This window comes from Pollachius pollachius, assembly GCF_949987615.1.
Source record: "Pollachius pollachius genome assembly, chromosome: 10".
Lineage (NCBI taxonomy): Eukaryota > Metazoa > Chordata > Actinopteri > Gadiformes > Gadidae > Pollachius > Pollachius pollachius.
Window position 1 is genome coordinate 2,652,114 of NC_136943.1, and position 21,719 is coordinate 2,673,832.

At 50.1% G+C, this 21,719-nt stretch overlaps 1 protein-coding gene across 1 annotated transcript; it reads left to right on the forward strand.

Moving 5' to 3' along the window:
• The first annotated feature begins 4,819 nt into the window (after positions 1 to 4,819).
• npm1b (nucleophosmin 1b) lies at positions 4,820 to 20,032 on the forward strand. Its single transcript, XM_079744515.1, has 11 exons — positions 4,820 to 4,882; positions 5,319 to 5,401; positions 5,631 to 5,750; positions 6,184 to 6,277; positions 6,745 to 6,842; positions 8,158 to 8,222; positions 8,306 to 8,381; positions 12,504 to 12,602; positions 18,256 to 18,348; positions 18,434 to 18,508; positions 19,235 to 20,032. Exons 1-11 carry the CDS (start codon positions 4,834 to 4,836, stop codon positions 19,283 to 19,285), a joined length of 903 nt encoding a protein of 300 aa, XP_079600641.1. The 5' UTR covers positions 4,820 to 4,833; the 3' UTR covers positions 19,286 to 20,032.
• Positions 20,033 to 21,719: the final 1,687 nt, after the last annotated feature.

Genomic DNA, 21,719 nt, shown 5'->3' on the forward strand with positions numbered 1-21,719 from the left:
ACGAGGTGGAGGAGGAGTTTGGGAGGGGGGGGGGGGGGATGGACGGACGGCAGGTGGCTCCGCCCCCCCCCCCCTCTCGTGTCGTCGTTTAAAAGGTGTTTTATATTAAATGATACCGTGACTTTTTGAAAAGATGACATCACTCTTCTGCAGGCTTTTCTTTCTGTGTCTGCGTGTCCGTCGATCGAAGGAGGGATGAATGTGGAGAGAGAAAGAGAGTGAGAGAGAGAGAGAGAGAGAGGGAGAGAGAGAGAGAGAGAGAGAGAGAGAGAGAGAGAGAGAGAGAGATGGATGATGGAAGGATGAGTGAGTGAGTCAGTGAGTGTGAGAGAGAGAGAGATGGATGAGAGCGCGAGAGAGAGAGAGACAGAGAGAGAGAGAGAGAGAGTTGGGTAGACACAGGCTCTGTTGTGCCGTCCCCAACGCCGGCGTCTAACCTAACGTATCGGTACATAAAGCTGCAGTGTCTGAGAGATTTCCATCTCCCTGGTGGTGCGCTGTGTAACATGGCCACCCATGGCCACCATTGTAAACACACACACACCGCCCTTATCGGCCTATCACAACAACAATTCACCCACTTCCTGTCTGCCAGAAGCTGTAAACATCGAGGTAAGATTGCCGCGGTCCTCCAGATCTTAAAGGGGCAGGCAGACGTTTACTCAGAGTGGACGTTCAGAGGGCCGGGCAGAGATCCTGGTGGATCTTGGGATCTCACAGGATGCATCATTGGAATAAATACCAACTCTGCAGTGGCAAGTCTGGGTAGGCAGCAAACAACCAGAAGATTCGATTGGCCCCCCCAGAGTGCCTTAATCTGGAAATAGCGCAAGCCGGTAGCTTTCATTCCTAGCCTCGGTCCCTATCTTCAGTGGCTAGTTTCCATTGCTAGCTTCATTCAATAGCCTCAGTCACTGGCTCCGGAAGTTAGCTGCCAAAGCTAGCTCCAGAAGCTAGCTGCAGAGGCTAGCTCAAGAAGCTAGCTGCAGAGGCTAGCTGCAGTCAGGAGGTTCAGTTGCAAGCCTCAGTCACTAGCTCCAGAGGCTAGCTCAAGAGGCTAGCTGCAGTATCAAGCTTCCATTGATCCTAGCGGTCCGTTGAGAGGGGGTTCTGCCTGGCTGAGATCGTGTCAGAGGCCGGGTGTTTCTCCAGAGGACTCAACCCCTATTTCCTCTCCCTTCTCCTCCTCCCTCCTCTCCTCCCCTCCTCCCTCCTTCCTCCTCTTTTATCTCTCTGTCTCGACAGCCACTAGGACGTGACTTAGCTCTTCGCTCATTTCACAAACATTCCGCTGCAGGCTGTTTTGAAAGGGGCAGCATTGTGTTTCACTACAGGTGCTCAAAGATCTCTTCCCTCCCCTCCTCCCCCTCCTTATCCCGTCTCATCTCCGTCTTCAACCAACGACTCCTCGTCACAGGAGAGCAGTAATCCCACTTCCTACCGCCGTCGGGTTTCAACACGGCACCCGAAATACCAAAACAATGCCTTCACGTGCACACACCGTGTCCCGAGCACAGCTCTCATGAAAGCCTGTCAGCACCCCGGGTATCAAACCTGTGTCCTGCCACGAGCCTTCACTCTACGGACGTCTCCGTATTAGTCACAACTGCGCCCGCGGACGAGACTTGTCGTGAGCAAAAAGTAATCTGTGCGGATAAGCTGCGATGGAAAGTAGCCGTATTAAAACAGTTGTGTCGCGCGGCACCGCGCGACACAACTGTTTTAATACGGCTACTTTCCCCGGTTTATCAGTGCGCCAAAAATCCGGTAAATCCCCCTCTGCTATGACTAGTACGCCCCAGTACTTCCCTGGGAGATGTAGAACGACAGCGTTCAACATTAGCAGATGTAACGACACTCCGAACACTCCGATCTAACAACTGCATGACTGTTGAAAGACACCAGCGCCAGTGTCTGTCTGCCAACATCTGCCAACATCTGCCAGGCTGTGTGTCTGTCTCTACCCGCGGCGGGAGAAGCGGGTTTAATATGTGATGGCTTCACCTCTCTCCGACGCGGTGGTACAGGCGTCAGAGTTTGGTCTGGGGGCTGGTGATGCCGAATAAAACAAGTGCACCCCGGCGATGTGTGTCACACCAGAGGCCTCTGAGCGAAGCCGGAGCATTGAGGCGTGCTAACTGCCGCTGTCTTTGACCCGGGTTCACCAGTAGCGCAACGTGCTGCATAGTACAGCACAACGCGCCTAACACTCATCAGACACGCGTATAAGAACACGTAATACCTGAAGGAAACATGGCTACAGGTTCTGTTCTTCTTAAAGTGGATGAAGACGCAAGACGATGGAATTGAATTATGTAGACACATGATTTAATATATAGGTGTAACGCCTTTGATTGCCATTTCTAAGCTCACATTAAATAATAAAATAATAACAATCATAATAAAATGTTTATGATAATAAAACACCGTTTTGCTAATTGTTTCTTATTATGTATAAAATCCATATTGATCACATTTGAATTATTGATGACCTCTTATCTTCTCTATTTGTTTTCAATTTCTTATTAAAATTATAACACTAATTTACAATTAATACACTAATTTACTATTCTCTCCCTCCCTCTCTCCCTCTCTGCTCTCTCCCTCTCTGCTCTCTCCCTCTCTGTTCTCTCTCTTTGTTCTCTCTATCTCTTATCCCTCCTTCTCTCTAAGTCAGTCCTGGTCTCTCCCCTCTGGTGTCTCCTCCATCCTCCCCTGTTCATGTATAAACTCCTCAAACCCTTGAGATCCTTAGAGCACAAAGTTCTTTCAGCTCTGAGGCGTCGGGCTGACAGCTCAGAGGTGACAGGTTTCAGTCCGTCTCGTTACCCTGACAGCGTAACCATTATACCTGAATACGTCGAAGGTAAACATTGTTTATTTCGCAATCACTCGTACACCACAACACCACGGCTGCCAAGAGCGTCTGAACTGGGGTGTTGAAAGGTATTTCAGTCTCTGACGTTAATATATTAGCATGGGGTTGCGTTAGAAAAAATAATAATTTGAAAATGTTGCCACACAACAAACAGGTTTGCCTTTTAACGTGTCTGAGATGACAGGCCTTCAGAATGTTATGGAAGGCAGACCACAGCGGGAATGTTGGAAAGAACTGTGGAATGGGACCCACACACACATGTACACTCACACACACACACACACACACACACACACACACACAGATTAACACACTCATACACACCGGGCCCACAAACCAAAACACACACACACACACGCACACACGCACACACACACATACACACATTAACACACTCATACACACATACACACCAGGCCCACAAACCAAAACACACACACACACACACACACACACACACACACACACACACTAGCCGGTGTGTTCCGCGTTCATGGTTAATGCTAGGGTTAGGTGTTAGGGTTAGGGTTAAGGGTTAGGGGTTAGGATTAAGGGTTAGGGGCTAGGGTTAAGGGTTAGGGGTTAGGGGTTAGGGGTAAGGCTTAGGGTTAGGGTTAGGGTTCCGCGTTCAGTTCCATCAGCCGGCTAGCGTTTGACACTAAGATGGCCGCTAGGTGAACAAGCTAGCTGAACCAGACCCATATCTGCTCCGTCACACAAACAGCCTCCATGAGTGATGTGACCAGAGCTGAACTGTGGTGAACGAACGGCAGGGTTCACGGTGTGTAATGTGGACGCGTCACTGGGTTTTAGATAGTCATCTGCTGAGCAGATGAACTAACAAACTACAATGGATCTATTTCATGCGTGAAACGTTGACATAATGGGCAGTTGGAGAAATGAAAATAAGTGACGGAAATAAACTGCTAAGGGTGATAACACACACGTCTTCTATTGCTCTGAAGACAGACGGATGATAAAGGTGGACCAACAGGAAAATGACTGGCAGGCACCGTCTCGAAATGCCCCCATCTTTGTCTTATTTGTGTCCAGCTTTAAGCGTCTACAACCGAACAGTAAATTGTCCAAACGAAACAATAACTATCTGTGTGTTCGATCCGAAGGAATACAACCCCATTCTCATTATCTAAGGATCGATATTAGGCTAATAGCTCTGCACTGTATTTGGGTCATCTTTACCAACAGAGGTAATTGCTGATCAGTGTGCGTTCGCAACTCTCCCGCTTGACGTCACGTTTAACGTCGGTGGCAACGTGTGGAACATTTTAAAATAGCGTTAGATTAATTGATTAGTTGATTTTAAGCTCGGCTACCTGGGAGGAAGTCGTTGACTACATTTCATGAACAAAAGGATTCAAATATAGGGTCAGGTTACATGACTTTGAAGGCGACCCTTTAAGATGCCTAATTCTTGGGGGATCCTTTTAATTCATCGAGGAAAATAAAGAACACTGAACGAAAAAACGTGTCTACTGAATAACTTAAATCTATTTATATTTTTTTATTTTTTATCATTTTTTATTATTATATAATTGATTTACTTAATTTAAAACGTAATTAAATCAGAGAACGTCCAAGCACTTGGGGTTTAAAAACCGACACAGTTACACCATGTAGGTCATGTTCTGGGACGTGTAACTTGAACCTTTATATTGCATTGCACACACTCACAGTACCTTTATAACCCGCACAGCGGCGCTCCCTAGCGGTCATCCAACAGAACTGCACCACGAATGTTGTTTATATTTATAACCTGAACAACCGCGCCCCCCAGTGGCCTTCTGACAGAACCGCACCAGTAATGTGGTTCATATTAGCCACTCCCACAGGCTTTCCTCAATCGTGTCCCGTGACCTCTATGCTCTCGTCTCATTGGTCGGCTGAGCTGTCCGTCACCCGGGTTGACGGAACCGTAAATCCCCCACAATACAAAGATGGAGGACAACATGTCTCATTTGAGCCGACCGCAGATGTTCTTGTTCGGTGAGCGTTCACGTTATATCGTACCGGTGTGAATGAGGCAGCACGGCCCGTGATGTTAACATGTTATTCATTCAGGCTGATGATAACAGGTGATAATAGAATACATTTATAAGAAGACAGCAGGCCGTGCGGGCTACAGCCGTTCGCGCCACTTCAGCCCTTTTGTTGTGTCGCTCTTCGCGTTGTCCCGCCTCCTTTTCTAACATGTCCTGTCCTAACATGTCCTCTCTTAACATGTCCTCTATTTAAAATGTCCTGTACTAACATGTCCCGTCGTATCATGTCCCTTCTCAACAGGTCCCGTCCTAACATCTCCTCTATTCCAAAGTGCTGTACTCGCATGTCCTATCTTAACATGTCCAGTCTTAACATGTCCTCTCTCAACATGTCCTCCTCCGGGGGCTGTGGCGGACCCTCACTGTGTGGTCGCCGGCAGGTTGCACCCTCCGGTCGGACAAGAAGGAGTTCCGCGTGGAGGCGGAGGACGAGGACACGGAGCACCAGCTGTCACTCAAAGCGGTGAGACGTCTGTCACTCAGGGGTCATCCTCAGCTCCAGTCATATCGGAACGGACAGCCTGTTTAACATAAAAATACCAGTAAAGAGTAAAGTATGTACCGGTGTCAATGAAAAAATAGAAAACCAACCTCCCAATGGGCACGTCAGTACAGCGTTTGAAAGGGTTTTCTTTGGGTTGGTTTCCTTTCGGTTGGTTTCTGTGGTGACGGTCTCGGCGGTGACGTTGCAGGTGTGTCTCGGGGCGGAGGCTGACGACGTGCCCCACACAGTCGAGATGGAGGGGTTGACCTTCGACGGCAAGAAGACCAAAGTCCCTCTGGTGGTCCTGAAGCCCTCCGTCCTGCCCTCGGTGAGACCCCCCACCCACTGCCCACACCTAGGGCTGCTCGACTATGGAAAAAATCATAATCACTTATCACTCACAATTATTTTGGTCAATATTCAAATCGTGATTATTCAAACGATTCTTTTGGAGTTTGAAAACATGATGCATTTTTTCAGCGTTTATCTCCCAAAAAAACTCTTTGTAACTGAGGACTTTGAAATTTACCCTTAAAAAAATACACAAAATGTTCAATTAAAAAATGTAAATATGTATCCAGCTGCTATATACGTTTCTATAAGACATTTAATGAATTAAATAAAACACACTTTACTACTAGTTAAGGAGCAGCACTAAGCTCTGCCCCTCCCCAGGTGAGTCATAATTAAGACAGTACTAAGCTCCGCCCCTCCCCAGGTGAGTCATAATTAAGACAGTACTAAGCTCCGCCTCTCCCCAGGTGAGCCTTGGTGGGTTCGAGGTCACGCCCCCAGTCGTGTTCCGGCTGCAGTCGGGCTCCGGCCCCGTCCACATCAGTGGACAGCACTTTGTGAGTAAGTACTCACTACCACTTAAGTACTACATCAGTACTACACACTGCTACTAAAATACTACTACACTGCTATTACTAAAGTACTACAACACTACCTCATCTAAAGTACTACCACACTACAACCACCAAAGTACTACAGTGTAACAACTTTACTACAACCAAACACCTATACTTTTACAAATATACTTTACGCGTTAATTATTCTACTACTGTTTTTATTAAGACAGTTTGTCCGATGTGGACGATAAACTACTTTATTCATCAAACTGTGGTCATTGGTAGCACATATGTTATATATGTTTAAGATTATTGGTACTTATGCTTTGTGGACATGGTTATATTATGTGGCGTTGTGGTGCATGCTGGGTAATGTCCGCCAGTTGTGTAGTTGTAAAGGACTCAGATGGTGACCTTTTGCTATGATGTGGCGTTGTGGTGCATACTGGGTAATGTCCGCCGGTTGTGTAGTTGTAAAGGAGTCTGATGACGAGGACGAGGAGGAGAACAACTCGTCGCCTGTGAAGAGGCCTTCCTCGCTGTCGTCTAGGAAGCAGCCGACCTCCTTGGTGAGTTTAAACCCATCCACAGAGGCGACCTCTGAATGACCTCTGAGTGACCTCTGAGTGACCCTACAGTTAGCAGAAGAAATTCCAACATTTCAATAGACCTCTCAGTGTTTCCCCTAGGATGGAGTTGCAGCAGCGGAGGTGAAATGTTTTTTTTCCACTCGCAAATTTTTTGTGTGCTCGCAAAGCGCACCCTGCCGGGGGGTTTCTATGTGTCTGCCGGCGCCAGAAGGGCTCTTGAGGCCTAAGTACATACAGTACATTTGTGCATAGTAATGAGCAGGGGAAATATGGAGAGATTGAATGTAATACAAGTATAATCTTTAGAACAATTATTTACATTTATTTAACAAAAAATATATTATATCAACAACCACCCTATACAGTTAAATTACATGAGACAAATACCACAACAATCGGAAAGGTCTGTGCCTCAGACCAATGCATCTTCCCACTCCCTGCCCTCTCCCCATCACAAAGGCTGTAGTAGGACCATGAAGAGGCCATGCCTCTATGGAGAGAGTTTTGGGGCTCTAGAGTCAATAAAGGCGCTCTAGAGTCAATAATTGAACCGCAAACCCTGAATCTGCCAATTTATTTCCGATTTTACTTAAGTACCTCTAGGTTTATATGCTTTACTCAAAGGTGTGTAAATTGACCTTGATATGACGCGTCCGTAGCGCAAAATAATATTTGTTTCTAAAGAGAAGACGGAGCTCTCCCCTCCTTTCCTCTCCGTTTATATGCATTACTCAGGTGTGTGAATTGACCTCGATATGAAGCATCCGTAGCGCAAAATAATATAACATTCGTGTTTTAAAGAGATAAGACGGAGCTCTCCTCTCCTGTCCCCTATAGCCACCTTCCTATAGGGGAAACACTGCCTCTGAAGAATCGGTCAAATGTCTATTGGAAATAACATGGGGTTTTTGAATGATCGTACATAACAAACTCTGTAGGTGGCGAAGAAGAAAAAGCTGCGTCACGTTTTGAACTGCACAATTTTTCCGTCTAGTTTCGATTGTCGGTGCTCTTGAAGTAGTAAACGATTTTTAATTCTACTTTAACGGCATCGGCATTCCAAAAAAAAAAGTGTGTAGTTCAAAACGCGATGCAGCTTTTCTTCTTCGCCACCTACATAGTTTGTTATGTACAATAATTCAAAGCGCCATGTTATCTCCCGTAGACGCTTGACCGAGGGAACCGGAGCCTTGGAGGCGGCACTTATTCTCCAGAGGTCTATATCTGAATATCTATAGATGTTGACATTTATCTTTACCTACCGTACAATGTTGTTTTAATTATTTGTTTACAGAAAAAACTGAAGATGGAGTCTGATGAGGATGATGATGAAGAAGACAGTGATGAAGATGAAGACGAGTACGTTTGGAGATTCAGCGATCGTTACCTCGTGGTCTGCTCACCGTTGAGTCCTTATGTTTATCATTGCTATTTTATTGTAGTGATGATGAGGACGATGATGACAGTGATGAAGAAGAGGTGAAGGTGCAGAAGAGCCCAGTGAAGCCTCCGAAAAAGGTACGTTCCTACAAACTAATATTACAAACTGTCTGTCATATTACAAACTATCTGTTATATTACACATTGTCTGTAATAACACAAACTGTCTGTAATAATAGAAACTATCTGTAAATGTACAAACGATAATTTCATCTTATGAATCAAACTACTTTCAGTGTTTTACGTTTCTCTGGACTGACTCTTGTCCGCCGTTCTCACCAAATACGCAGCCTGCGTACGGTGTTGGGTAAAGTTACAACTAGTCGAGGTAAGAGCGAAGTTTATGTGTAGGGATTGGCCGATATGGATTTGTTTTAGCTGATGACCGATACGCCGATGCAGATTTTCTTGAGCCGATATTTGGAGCTGATGCTGCTTTTGCTACCTCAATTTACATCATAAAAATGACACAATGGTGATAACAAATGTTACAAGTCTCAATTTAAAAAAGGAAAATTTATTGAACTGTCTGTAAATCATGGCATCAAAAAAAAAACGGCCGATGCTGATAGACGTAAAAAACGCAAATATCGGCTGATGACATCGGCCGGCCGAGATCGGTCGATCACTATTTATGTGTACACACATTTTCAAACCATGCCTGAGGTGAATTCAGGATGTCTTCGTCACTCCTCACTTATTCCCGGTGAGTTCCACTTCTCAGGAGGGAGGTCATTAGCCATGTTTTATTTTCACTCTTTTACACACAAGGTGCTCTGTCTGAGTCTCACTCCACACTGGGGGTGCTCTGTCTGAGTCTCACTCCACACTGGGGGTGCTCTGTCTGAGTCTCACTCCACACTGGGGGTGCTCTGTCTGACTCCCAGGTCATCACTGTTGTTTTAAAAGACAGAGAAGCCATTTCTAGACTCAACACAGCATTCTGGAGATAACATCGTATTTAGTTGATGTTGTGTACTGCAGAAATCACAGTACTTCTTCTGGGTAGAGTACTGGAGTCACAGTACTTATTTTGGGTACTGTAGCACTGGAGTCAGTACTTATTCTGGGTAGTGGAGTGCTGTCGTCAGTACTTATTCTGGGTACTGTAGCACTGGAGTCAAAGTACTTATTCTGGGTACTATGGTACGTGGAGTACTAGAATATGCAGTCAAGGCCTGGCTGTATACTGGACTAGTAAGTTTACTGTTATTGTGCATTATATTATAATTTGTATAGAGGTAATGTGTGTGTCTGTCCACCAGGGGGCAGCCAAGCCCAGCGCTGACGGCTGTAATATTCCCTGATAGTTCCAACGATAATTACACAACCTTTTCTCGCTATCTGCTCAAGGCTCACCGAGTATCCGGTGAGCGGGCATCCCATAATACCCAACCCGCCCCTCCCCTCCCTGAACCCGCTGACCGGCGGCCATTTTGTTTGGGCGGGAACGCGCCGTTCGGCGTGGCCCTCGCTCCAGCTGTTCCCAGCCGTAAAACACATAATATCACACCTGTCCTCTGTAATCACACACACACACACACACACACACACACACACACACACACACACACACACACACACACACACACACACACACACACACACACACACACACACAAACTATTCCACTTCTTACACACACACACACACACACACACACACTATTCCACTTCTTACACACACACACACACACACACTATTCCACTTCTTACACACACACACACACACACACACACACACACTATTCCACACACACACACACACACACACACACTATTCCACTTCTTACACACACACACACACACACACAATTGCACTTGTTACACAGTATTACACACACACTAATAGTAAACACACATTACACTTTCCGAACTCTAGTACACATAACACACACTTCCCTTGTCACGAACACAGAGGGCTGTGGGAAGGGACGAACCCTCCGTCAGAACGACACGAGCGCACGCATGCCCCCACGCACGCCCGCCAGATAACAGGGGTCCCTGTGTTTAGCGTTATCCCGGCCTGCCACAACGGGACTTCCTGTGTGCTTCCTACGAGCTGTGTTCGCCGGCCCACACTGAAAACACGACCTTAGCAAAGACGACTGAGAATAAAGTAGTCAAAGTTTTACACCAGTCATGCCACGTAGCAATATCCGAAACACGGAACGGAACGGATATCCCCTTCCCGGAAGTCCCTCCCTCTTTGTAACCGAAAGTCCCGCCCGCTCTCCTATGAAGCTCATTCCGAGCACCTTGTTCTGTCATAAGGTGTGTGTGTGTGTGTGTGTGTGTGTGTGTGTGTGTGTGTGTGTGTGTGTGTGTGTGTGTGTGTGTGTGTGTGTGTGTGTGTGTGTGTGTGTGTGTGTGTGTGTGTGTGTGTCATTTCCCCGCAGTGCACTTCTGTACTTCTTAGGTATTACAGCGCTCCTTCACGTGCACTCCAGCTGTGGGCGTGCACGTGGCTCCCTGGGTGTGTGAGGCATTGCTGTGTCCCTCTGTCATACTCTGTTTATACCACGACTGCTTTTGATCTACCGCTCCATACTGCACCTGGAGTTTGTCTCAGTGTGTTTGTGTGTGTGTGTGTGTGTGTGTGTGTGTGTGAGTGTGTGTGTGTGTGTTGGATTCCCGTGTTTGTGTGTGCTTGATTTCCAGGCACACATATTTTCTATTGGTGTGTGTGTGTGTGTGTGTGTGTGTGTGTGTGTGTGTGTGTGTGTGTGTGTGTGTGTGTGTGTGTGTGTGTGTGTCAGGCAGCAGATCAAAGGATGTTGTGAGGCCTCAGGGAGCTGACTGACTCATCAGCTGATTTATATACTGTAGTCTGCTGCTACACCTCCTCCTCCTCCTCCTCCTCCCGCTCTCCCACCTCCTCCCATCCCCTCTCCCCCTTATGATCACCCTCCCACCTCCTCCTTCTCCCCCACCTTCTTCTCCTCCTCTCCCAACTCCTCACCATTGCTCACCTTTTCCTCCACCATCTCACCCTCTCCCACAGCCCCCTTCTCCTCCTCACCCTCCCCTCTCCTCCTTACTTCCCTCTCTCAGCCCTCCTCCTCTTCCTCGCCAGCGTCTCCCATGTGTTGAAAGGAGCTCTGGTCTGAGGTCAGCCAGCGATGTTATAGGTCAGCTGTTGACCAATCAGGGCCCACCTAAGGACCATGCATCAACTCTCTCTGGCCCTTAACAGAAGGTGAACCTCCAGGTCCACACAGGAAGGGACTCCGCTCCGGGGCTTACGTCCACCGTCTCCTGTCTGCGACCAAGCGCAGACAGAAGTGTTGGAGCACCGTTTGGGTGGAAAACCCGGCCTGGACTCTGCTCCTCCGCTAGTGAGAGACGTAGCGCGCTAGGGCTGGTAAACTGTTAGCCAGCCACGCTCCTGCAGGAAGTGTGTAATCACCTCGTACCGGGTCTGTCAACACGCGCAATTACAGCCCTCGTCATTCCAGAGCAAATACCGCAGATCGGGGGGGTTGGGGGGGGGGGGGGGGGGCCTGTCGTGTGAAAACACAGGTACTCTCCGGGCTGTTACAGGGTGATTACACCGGCACTTAGCTAACACGCTACACGGGTAATTACACAGGCCGGGAGGAATGTCTGCCCCCGACACACGGAGCGCAATGTCAACCTGGTGCAGCGGGGGGGTGGCTGTCGCAGCTTGTTGGGCCGAGAGTCACTCACCCCACGGTGCAGGAAGTGATGATGACCATGATGATGATGATGATGAGGTCGATGGTTTCCGGGCAGGTTTCAGGACCTGTCGGGGCAGGTGGAGAAGGGCTGCATTCTGATTGGTTCGACCACGTTTCCGGTTTGGATTTCGTCCAATGTGATTAACTGAAGGGATAGGAAAGTATATATATACGTCCAATTGTTTTTCACCATATCCAAATAACGGACTGCGTTTATACCACGCTTTTCTACCAGGTGGCCACTCAAAGCGCTTTACAATATGGCCTATCATGCACACACCAATGCGGTGTCAGCCACGCAGGGCGTCAGCCAACTCGTCCGGAGCAGTCAGGGTGTGGCGTCTCACTCGGGGACGCCTCGGGGATCGAACCAGCAACCTTTTGGTTACGTCAACCCGCTGTCCATTCTGAGCCACATGCCGCCCCTATGTGTCGATGTCGTCATGGTAACGAGGCGGTCCCCTCCGGTGGTCCTGACCGGGTCTTCTGTTGCTCCACAGAACCATGGGACACCCGTCAACAAGACCAAGACCAGCCCGGCCAATCAGAACGTCTCCCAGGGGAAACCAGGAAGTGTGCTGGTCAAAGCCCAGAGCAAGGTAGACACCGCCCCCTTACACACACTCAAATGGATGCCTGTCAAAAGTGGTTGTCAGGGGATTTGGTAATTAAGGTTGTCTGGCACGACTTTGAACCAATCAGAGAGCAGAACAGTCTCAACCTGTGCTCAGTGCTTACCCTAAGGTTGGAGTTCAGTGTCTGTACCGCATATACATGTATATTATGATAAGAGCTCTATCTATACAGATAATATATTAAGATATAGAGCTTAATCTATACATCGTATATCTTAACATAGAGCTCTATCTATACAGATTATATATTAAGAGATATATGCCATATATATTCTTTTATAGTATGATACAAGAGCTTTATACTGCATTTATCTTACGCGATATAGTGTATACGATCTCTATCCATACAGGTTATATATTAAGAGGTTTAAGAGCTCTATCCATACAGGGTGTATATTAAGAGGTTTAAGAGCTCTATCCATACAGGGTATATATTAAGAGGTTTTAGAGCTCTATCCATACAGGGTGTATATTAAGAGGTTTAAGAGCTCTATCCATACAGGGTATATATTAAGAGGTTTAAGAGCTCTATCCATACAGGGTATATATTAAGAGGTTTAAGAGCTCTATCCATACAGGGTATATATTAAGAGGTTTAAGAGCTCTATCCATACAGGTTATACACAGAAGAATGAGAGCTCAATGCATAGAGATGACGTGGTGGTGTGAACACTGCCCGTCCCCCGAGGTGGACGAAGATGAGCTGCGTGCTGCTTCACGGTCCATGTGCCGCAGAACGAGGTGTGTGGAGCCGTGTGCTTCAGCCTGACACCGGGCTGCTAGTGGTTACGTGCGACCGCATCGGCGTGTGCAGCCGGATCCCCAAACCAGCTGATCTCAGGCCTGCAGACGAGGAGCCAAACCCCCTCCACCCGGGCCAACCCAGTGCTGAGTGTCCGAACCGCGCTCGTAAATCCAAGGGTGTCCTATGTTAACACCGCCCCACGCGGTTCACTGAGAGTCCTCAGGGGGTGTTGGGGTTACCTCTGACCAGGACGCCGGTACGCACGTGTGCTCATGGATGTGGCGCCATGCCTGCCTTGCTCAAGCCCCCCCTCCAAAGGGTCTCCATGCTTGAACGCCAGCTGGGTTCAGGATCGTAACGTTTCTGAGTCCAATGACGGGCCGTACGTTGGCTCACTCCCGCTGGTTTGCTTTACTCTCTGGTCGAAGCCCACTCTTCACCTCCTCTCCTCCTCCTCCTCCTCCTCCTCCTCCCTCAACCCAGCACCTCCTCCTCCCCCTTCCCCATTTCACTCATCACCTCCTCCTCCTCCTCCTCCTCCTCCTCCTCCTCCTCCTCCTCCTCCTCCTCCTCCTCCCTCAACCCAGCACCTCCTCCTCCCCCTTCCCCCTTTAACTCATCACCTCCTCCTCCTCCTCCTCCTCCCTCAACCCAGCACCTCCTCCTCCCCCTTCCCCCTTTAACTCATCACCTCCTCCTCCTCCTCCTCCTCCTCCTCCCTCAACCCAGCACCTCCTCCTCCCCCTTCCCCCTTTAACTCATCACCTCCTCCTCCTCCTCCTCCTCCTCCCTCAACCCTCCTCCTCCTCCTCCTCCTCCTCCCTCAACCCAGCACCTCCTCCCCCTTCCCCCTTTAACTCATCACCTCCTCCTCCTCCTCCCTCAACCCAGCACCTCCTCCTCCCCCTTCCCCCTTTAACCCATCACCTCCTCCTCCTCCCTCAACCCAGCACCTCCTCCTCCCCCTTCCCCCTTTAACCCATCACCTCCTCCTCCTCCCTCAACCCAGCACCTCCTCCTCCCCCTTCCCCCTTTAACCCATCACCTCCTCCTCCTCCCTCAACCCAGCACCTCCTCCTCCCCCTTCCCCCTTTAACTCATCTCCTCCTCCTCCTCCTCCTCCTCCTCCTCCTCCTCCTCCTCCTCCTCCTCCTCCCTCAACCCAGCACCTCCTCCTCCCCCATCCCCCTTTAACTCATCACCTCCTCCTCCTCCTCCCCCTTCCCCCTTTAACTCATCACCTCCTCCTCCTCCTCCTCCCTCAACCCAGCACCTCCTCCTCCCCCTTCCCCCTTTAACTCATCACCTCCTCCTCCTCCTCCCTCAACCCAGCACCTCCTCCTCCCCCTCCTCCTCCCTCAACCCAGCACCTCCTCCTCCCCCTCCTCCTCCCTCAACCCAGCACCTCCTCCTCCCCCTTGCTCCACCAATCACCTCCTCCTCCCCCCTCCCATCTCCCCTTACATCTATCCCCTCCTCCCCCCATCTCCTCCCTGTTCCATGCCCCTGCTCCTCCCGACACCCCTAGCTCTCCCCCCCCGCCCCCCCGGATCGCTCTCATTAGCCGGTGTGTGTTTGATGTCGGCCCCCCCCGCCCCCCGGTCCCAGCCCTCCGTGTGTTTGTGGGGAGCAGGTGACTGAGGGTCATTAGACGTCTCCTCTGATGTGCTGCCAGGGCTATCGTACGGCGGCGCTGGCGGGGGCCACGCATTCCTCCCTAACCGGCACGGCAGGCGGGCGGGTGGGGGCCGCGTCCACCTGCTGGAGGCGGGTCTGCCCTTGTACCGGACCCGGTGCGATGGACTCGCTCCTCCCGGATTGCTGGGAGGAGACGTCAGCGTCGTAAAGACCGCTAACCGCTTCACCTGCCCTCCTCTCTTCCCCCCCCCCTCAGGGGGGGGGGAAGAGAGGAGTTAGCGGTCGTTAGCCAACAGTTTGACGTGTGTTTTTCAGCAGGTGTCTCGTCCCTCGCTGCTGCCTGTCTGTGTTCTCCTTGAGGTGCACCCTGTGGTTGACCTCCGACCTCAAGACACGCAGGGGGGGGGGGGGTGGGGGGTGGGGGCAAAGGTCAAGTGGTGGGACCTGTTGGCTCCGGGCAGTAGACTAACCACTAGTGGCCGTGAGCGTAGCGTAAACGTCACCACGTGCTAGGGACTACGACGCTACGATGCTAACTGGTGGGAGCCGTTAGCTCTGCAGGGCTGAACCACACAGGATTCTGGGAAGTGAATCAACCGCTGGTACCAGTTGGCTCGCCTAGCCTTGATGTCACCGCATGCTAGGGACGACAAGGCTAACTCAATCGGCTAACTGATAGCCGAGATAGGCTATCTAGCAAAGCTTGCTAGGGAATATATATAATGCTAGCATCTATTAGCTGTGCTAGGCCGAACGAAACACACGAAACGCTTGAAATTGTACAAAACCCTAAGAAAACGTCAACAAGTCGAACCCGTAAGCTACGTCAGGCTAGGTTAGGCTAACCCCTCGCACCACGCTAGGTAAACGAACCCGGTGGATCTGAGCTTGAGTCCCTGCCCGGCGGGCTAAGTGGCAGGTAGCTCCCAGCCGCGCCGCAGGCCTGTGCTCAGCGCGCTGCAGACTAGCGCTAGCATCAAATGATAGCAGCGCGGCGGCGGCGGCTATTAAGCAGCATCTGTAATCAGCGTCTGGGCCAGATGAGAGGCTGCGTCTGCCTGTCAGCTGTTGTGGGGCGACAGCTGTCCAGCCCCCCCCCCCCCCCCTCATAAACACGGGCGTACGGCCCCGGGGCCCCGGCTCAGGGCCCCTGGCGCGGGGCCAGAGACACATGGTGCTCACTCGATTCTTTGGTCCCTGTTTCTGTTTTTGTGTTTTTGTGGTCTTTTGATCTGCGCTGCGAGGGAACGGGAAACACTGATGAGTTCATCTATAAACCGCTGGGAAGAAGGAGTCTGTTTCAACTTAGGGCTCCCCCTCCTCTGTACATACACACACGCACGCACGCACGCACGTAAACACACACACACACACACACACACACATACACACACACACGCAAACACACTTATTGCTCGTATGGGATTCAAACACCTCTCCTCCTCTCACGTCAGGGTGAGGGTCTTCTGTCGGGGGGGGTCTTCTGTCAGGGGAGGGTCTTCTGTCGGGGGGGGGGAGTCTTCTGTCAGGGGGGGAGTCTCCTGCATTGATCACAACCAGAGGAGAGATGGAGGATGAACCGGGCTGCTCCGAGGCGCTGGGGCCTCTGATGAGCTGGAGATGACGTTGGGTCATGGGTTCATGGGTTCTGCTGCTGCAGTGTCTGGGTCTCAACGCGACACTGCTATTACCGCCAGGCCAGCCAGTCTGAACACGCCGTCACACCCACAGACTGAGCTGGAGTGTGTGGTGTGTGTGTGTGTGAGAGAGTCTGTCAGTGTGTGTGTGACAGTGTGTCTGTGTGTTTGTGTGTCAGCGTGCGTGACAGCGAAAATGAGCATGTGAGTTAATGTATGTGAGACTTTATGACTATCAACATGTGTATGTTAAATTCGGATAGTTAAAGTGTGTGTGTGTGTGTGTGTGTGTCTGTGTGTCTGTGTGTCAGTGTCTGTCGTCATTTCATCTTCTGTTCTGGTCCAGACCTCCAGATCTATAGTTGAGGTTCTGGTCTCTGGTCTCTGACTCAGACCTGGGGAAGAGGGACCTGCTCCAGGTCTCTGACCCGGACCTGGGTCTCGGGGGGGGGGGGGTAAGGTCTCTCTGTCCGACCTGGTCTGGGGGGTTGAGGTAACCCGTGTTAACCCGTGGCTCCTAGACAGCCGAGGCGTCTCATAAACACTGAGACGCTGACCAGTGTTGTGTTTTATGGACTCTCCTCCACAAACAACCAACAAGGGAAACCTGTACTCTGACGGTTCCTCTTCTGACAAACAATACTCCCACAATGCACTGCGTCGTTCTGGGCTGGCCTCCTCAGCTTGGTGCTTATTAAGGGATCATTTGAACCCGGTGGATTCTCTGTAAATTCGCCGTAATTAGGCAAGAATCTGTTGTCCTTTTATGCGCTTTAATCCCGCGCCAGCTGCTGGGATGAATGGTTCGGTCACATGTCCTCCTCGCAGCCAATCTCGTTGCAGGAGTGACTTCTGACGAAATGAACCCACTAATGAAGTGAAGGGCTGAAATTCCGAGGGTTTATCACCTGAATGTTTTGTGGGTCGAGTTAAACACAAATCCCATTAGTTTAGTAACTGAAGGCCTGAGTCTGGCTGGATGATTTACTGACTCTTATTTAGAACTTAAGCTCTTTAATAGCCTTTTGGATAACCTATCGAAGATTAAACAATTCAATAAAGTTAACCATTACAAGAAGTCATTTCAATAATTAAAACATTTTATTTTACATCAGAATGTAATTTAAAAACAGAAAGTTTTAAATTCCCAAACTAATCACGTCAACCTTCCCCACAGTGGCAGTACAAACACTGTGGTTACCCTTTCTCCTGTGAAACGAGCCACAGGTTCCCTCAGCACCACTGACTCATATCCTGTCGAACACACCTCAGTATTGACCTTTTTCATGTAGCGACCATTTTGGAACTCTATTATATCTTGTAGCCATCTTGGTTCTAAACGCTAGCCGCTTGATGGAAATGAATGAGGAATTCCACATTCATCTATCCAGCGCTTTTCTAACCAGTGGCCACTCAAAGCGCTTTACAATATCGCCCAACATTCACCAATTCATGCACACATTCATTCACACACCGACGGCGGTGTCAGCCATGCAAGGCGACATACAGCGGAGCCACATGCCGCCCTATGTCTGTATGTCTCTTTCTCTGTCCGTCTGTCTCTCTCCCTCACCTTCCAATGGTCTCTCTCCCTCAGCCTCCGACCCCAGTGAAGGCCGGCGCCGCGGGGCCGTCCAAACCGCCGGCGCTCGCCGAGATCAAGAGCAAGCTGGCCGCCGCCGTCAGAGAGGTACCCCGTCTTCTTCTTCTTCTTGGTCTGGGCACGCCGTCATGTGACCTGCAGGACTGATGACATCATAACCCTCTCTCCTCAGGGGAAGCCCATGCCCAAGACAGAGCAGAAGTTTGAGAACTTTGCCAAGAGTTCCTTCAAACTGTCCGATGCTAAGGTGAGTGTGTTCTCGTGCAGCGTGTGACTGATCGCCCACCACTGTGATGGTCCTCTGAAGGTCAAAGACCTCTCCCTCCCCTCCTCCCTGAAGGTCACAGCTTTGAGGATACGTCTCTGTAATTTAGATTTGGTTCATTAAGGTTAAGTTATTTACCTCTTATTGTAAAGTATGTGTGATCGTGTTCATTTTTTATTTTCAAAGTAACTCTTGTGAGGTTCTTTTTGACATCGTAGCACCTTCCCCAGAATCCACCGCTGGTGCTCAGAACGTTTCAATGTTTCCATGTTCACAGGGTGCTGTGGGATTCAGAGGAATCTCGTCCACTTTATGAACACACTGACGTTTATAGGAGGTCACTTTGAGAGCGTTGAAACGTTCTCTCCAGAGAAGCCTGTTTGTCCGATGACGCCACGATGTCATCATGTTTTAGTCCTCAGTGGGCTCATGTTAAAGTGTACTGAAGTACGACAATGCTTGGGGATCACCGTGTGGCCGTCGTGTTGCGTTCTCGTGTTACTCCTCAACACAACCTCTCCACCTGAGCCACCGCCTGAACCATTTTGTTGTTCATAAGAAAGTCCTGCAGATCCGTGTCGTGTTTTGCTGCCCGCCGCTCCGGTCCGGCTCTTCTCTCGGACACACACGGCTGCCCCTCGTCTTGTTGACGGCACTGCCATTCTGATGAGCTCATCATTCTCTCTCTCCCTCCCCCTCCTCCCCCAGGTGGTCAAGGACCTGTGGAGTTTCGTCCAGACCCTGAAGGGGAAGAAGTAACCGGAGTCCATCTTTGTGTTTTTCTTTTTAAATAACGTTTGTTTGGGTGCTTTTAAAGGCACAGTCTGTATGCTCTTCTCTGCTTTAAAGGGCCCCTGTCTAATTAACCTGGTGGGGGGACACGCCCACCTGTGAACTCAGCAGGGCCCCTTTAAGTCTGCTCAGAGTTAAGAGGTGAACTCCTTTACTCTGGTCAGCCGTGCAATAGGAGATATTGCAGAGTGTGCCTTTAAACGACTACTGCAGACTACTTCAGTATCAGGGAACGCCATGTTTTTAATGTTATGTTAATGTTTGAATACACAGATATTCTAACTTTCCCAAGTTTGTTATATATATATTTGTTAAAGTTTTGTTATTCGGGACTAGTGTACTAATGGATTTAATGTGTCATTTTACATTGACTTAATTTTCATAAAAAAACAAACATGCTTTTGCATTCTGTCCGAACATTTCAACTTAGCGTTGCTCGCGGTCTCTTCTCCCTGATTGGTCCAGACCGCTCGGCCCGTTGCTGCGGCAACCTGCATCAGCATCCCGTGTGTGTGTGTGTGTGTGTGTGTGTGTGTGTGTGTGTGTGTGTGTGTGTGTGTGTGTGTGTGTGTGTGTGTGTGTGTGTGTGTGTGTGTGTGTGTGTGTGTGTGTGTGTGTGCGCGTGTGTGTGTGTTGTCCCCTCTCATTTACATCAGCGCATTTCCACCTGTACGTGTGAAGGACTTGGTCCATGTTGGGCTCCTGCTACCTGGAGACACTACAGGTCAGGGGGGGGGGGGGGGGTCGAGAGAGAGCAGAGAGAGAGAAGGAAGGGAGGAGAGATGGGGGGATGTAGGAGGGGCCGCAGGAATAGGAGGCGGGGGAGAGTGAGTAGGAAGGGGGAGGGAGGGGTTGTGGGAGGGGGGAGGGGCGGGGGGGGTCTTGTTGGAGGGGGAGGGCGGGCGTGTTTGCGATGTGCTTAGCGGGTAGGGTGTAATTTGTCGGCGCTTATCTCCCGGCCTTGGCTGTGTGTTGTGGGTTAGCAGTGAGCGGTGGCTCCACCGCACTGCAGACCGACGCCCTCGGCTGCTCCGACACCGAGCCAGCCCAGAGGAGCGCTAGGTGGGGGTTAGAGCCAAACACCCCAGAACGCGCCACACCTGAACCCCACGTGGACCAAGGGCAGGACCCTAAAGCCCCTCTGTCTCCCTGTGGGCGTCCCCTCCGTCCTGCCCCTTAACGACATGCATGTGAGGGTCCGCCGTGGATTAAAGAGTCCGCTGAAGCTCCAGTATTAGAGGAGCACAATGAGCCCGGGTAAACACAGCTGTCGGACCATCTGCGCTCTGACGGATGGCCGTGTCGCGGTATCACAGAGTCATTTAGCGATCGCTTTCATCCCCAGCGACGGGGATTCCTGGGGGAGCAGGTCATTAACGAGCAGGTGCCCCGGTCCTCACGGACTGGCTCACAGCGTGGGCATGCTCGCCGCGTGCGGGCGGGGCCGAGGCCGTCGTTACCTGGTTAGTGTCGGGTTCCTCGTGTCCGTGGAACCGTCCTCTGCGGGGATCGGTCCGCTCTGGGCGCTCTCCTCTGATCACTGGCTCTCTGATCGGTTTAGAGCTCCATTCCTGCCCTCGTCGTTGTAGCGTTTTGTCTTCGTGGCCCTCTTGGCTCCTGGTAGATGTGGAGCTGTTTGTTTGTGTAGCTGTTCGTCGTCAGTGTGCGCTGCGTGTTCTGTTAACAATCTCCCTTTTTTAACCGCTCGCTCTCCGCTTCTACTGACAGATGTTTCTAGAATGTAACTTAGGATCCCCTGGAGTTCAGTTGAATTATTTTTACATCTTCACTTAAAACGTTGGGGGACCTCTTCAACACTAGGTATTGTTAATATTAACGTGTGTTATTACAGTTTTACTGAGCTACTGAGGCTGGCTGGAGCAGGGGGATCTGACCCTACTGCAGTGAGCTTCAGCTCCTCACAGCGTGGGGATCTGAACCCAATCACAGGGAGCTTCAAACACTCTCTGGGCTTTGAGGACAGCCACGCCCGCACGCTGATTGGGTATCGTGGGGGTTTTGACCTCCGTGAGTTTGAAGAACTGCTCTCGTTTGATTCAGTCCTCTCGTTTGATTCAGGAACGTTAAACAAAATTTACTTTCTCATTGTCGTCCTGTGAAGAATGATCTGTGATCGTCTGTCAGTTTGTTTTTATACTGCCCTAAATAAAGTGAATCCCCCCCATCACTGCGTCAGTCTCCTGCTCTATGACTCACTTTCATTCTCAGGTCCCTGATAAAAACATGTTATTTAGGAGAGTTACACAACTCAGCTGACGGTAATGCCACTGGTATTTAAGGGATAGGTCTAACACAGTGCCTCTTAACCAGAGTTTAGAAGGGGTTGACATGTGACTGCAGAGAATATCATGTCATATTCACCCTCTACACTGAAGTGCTT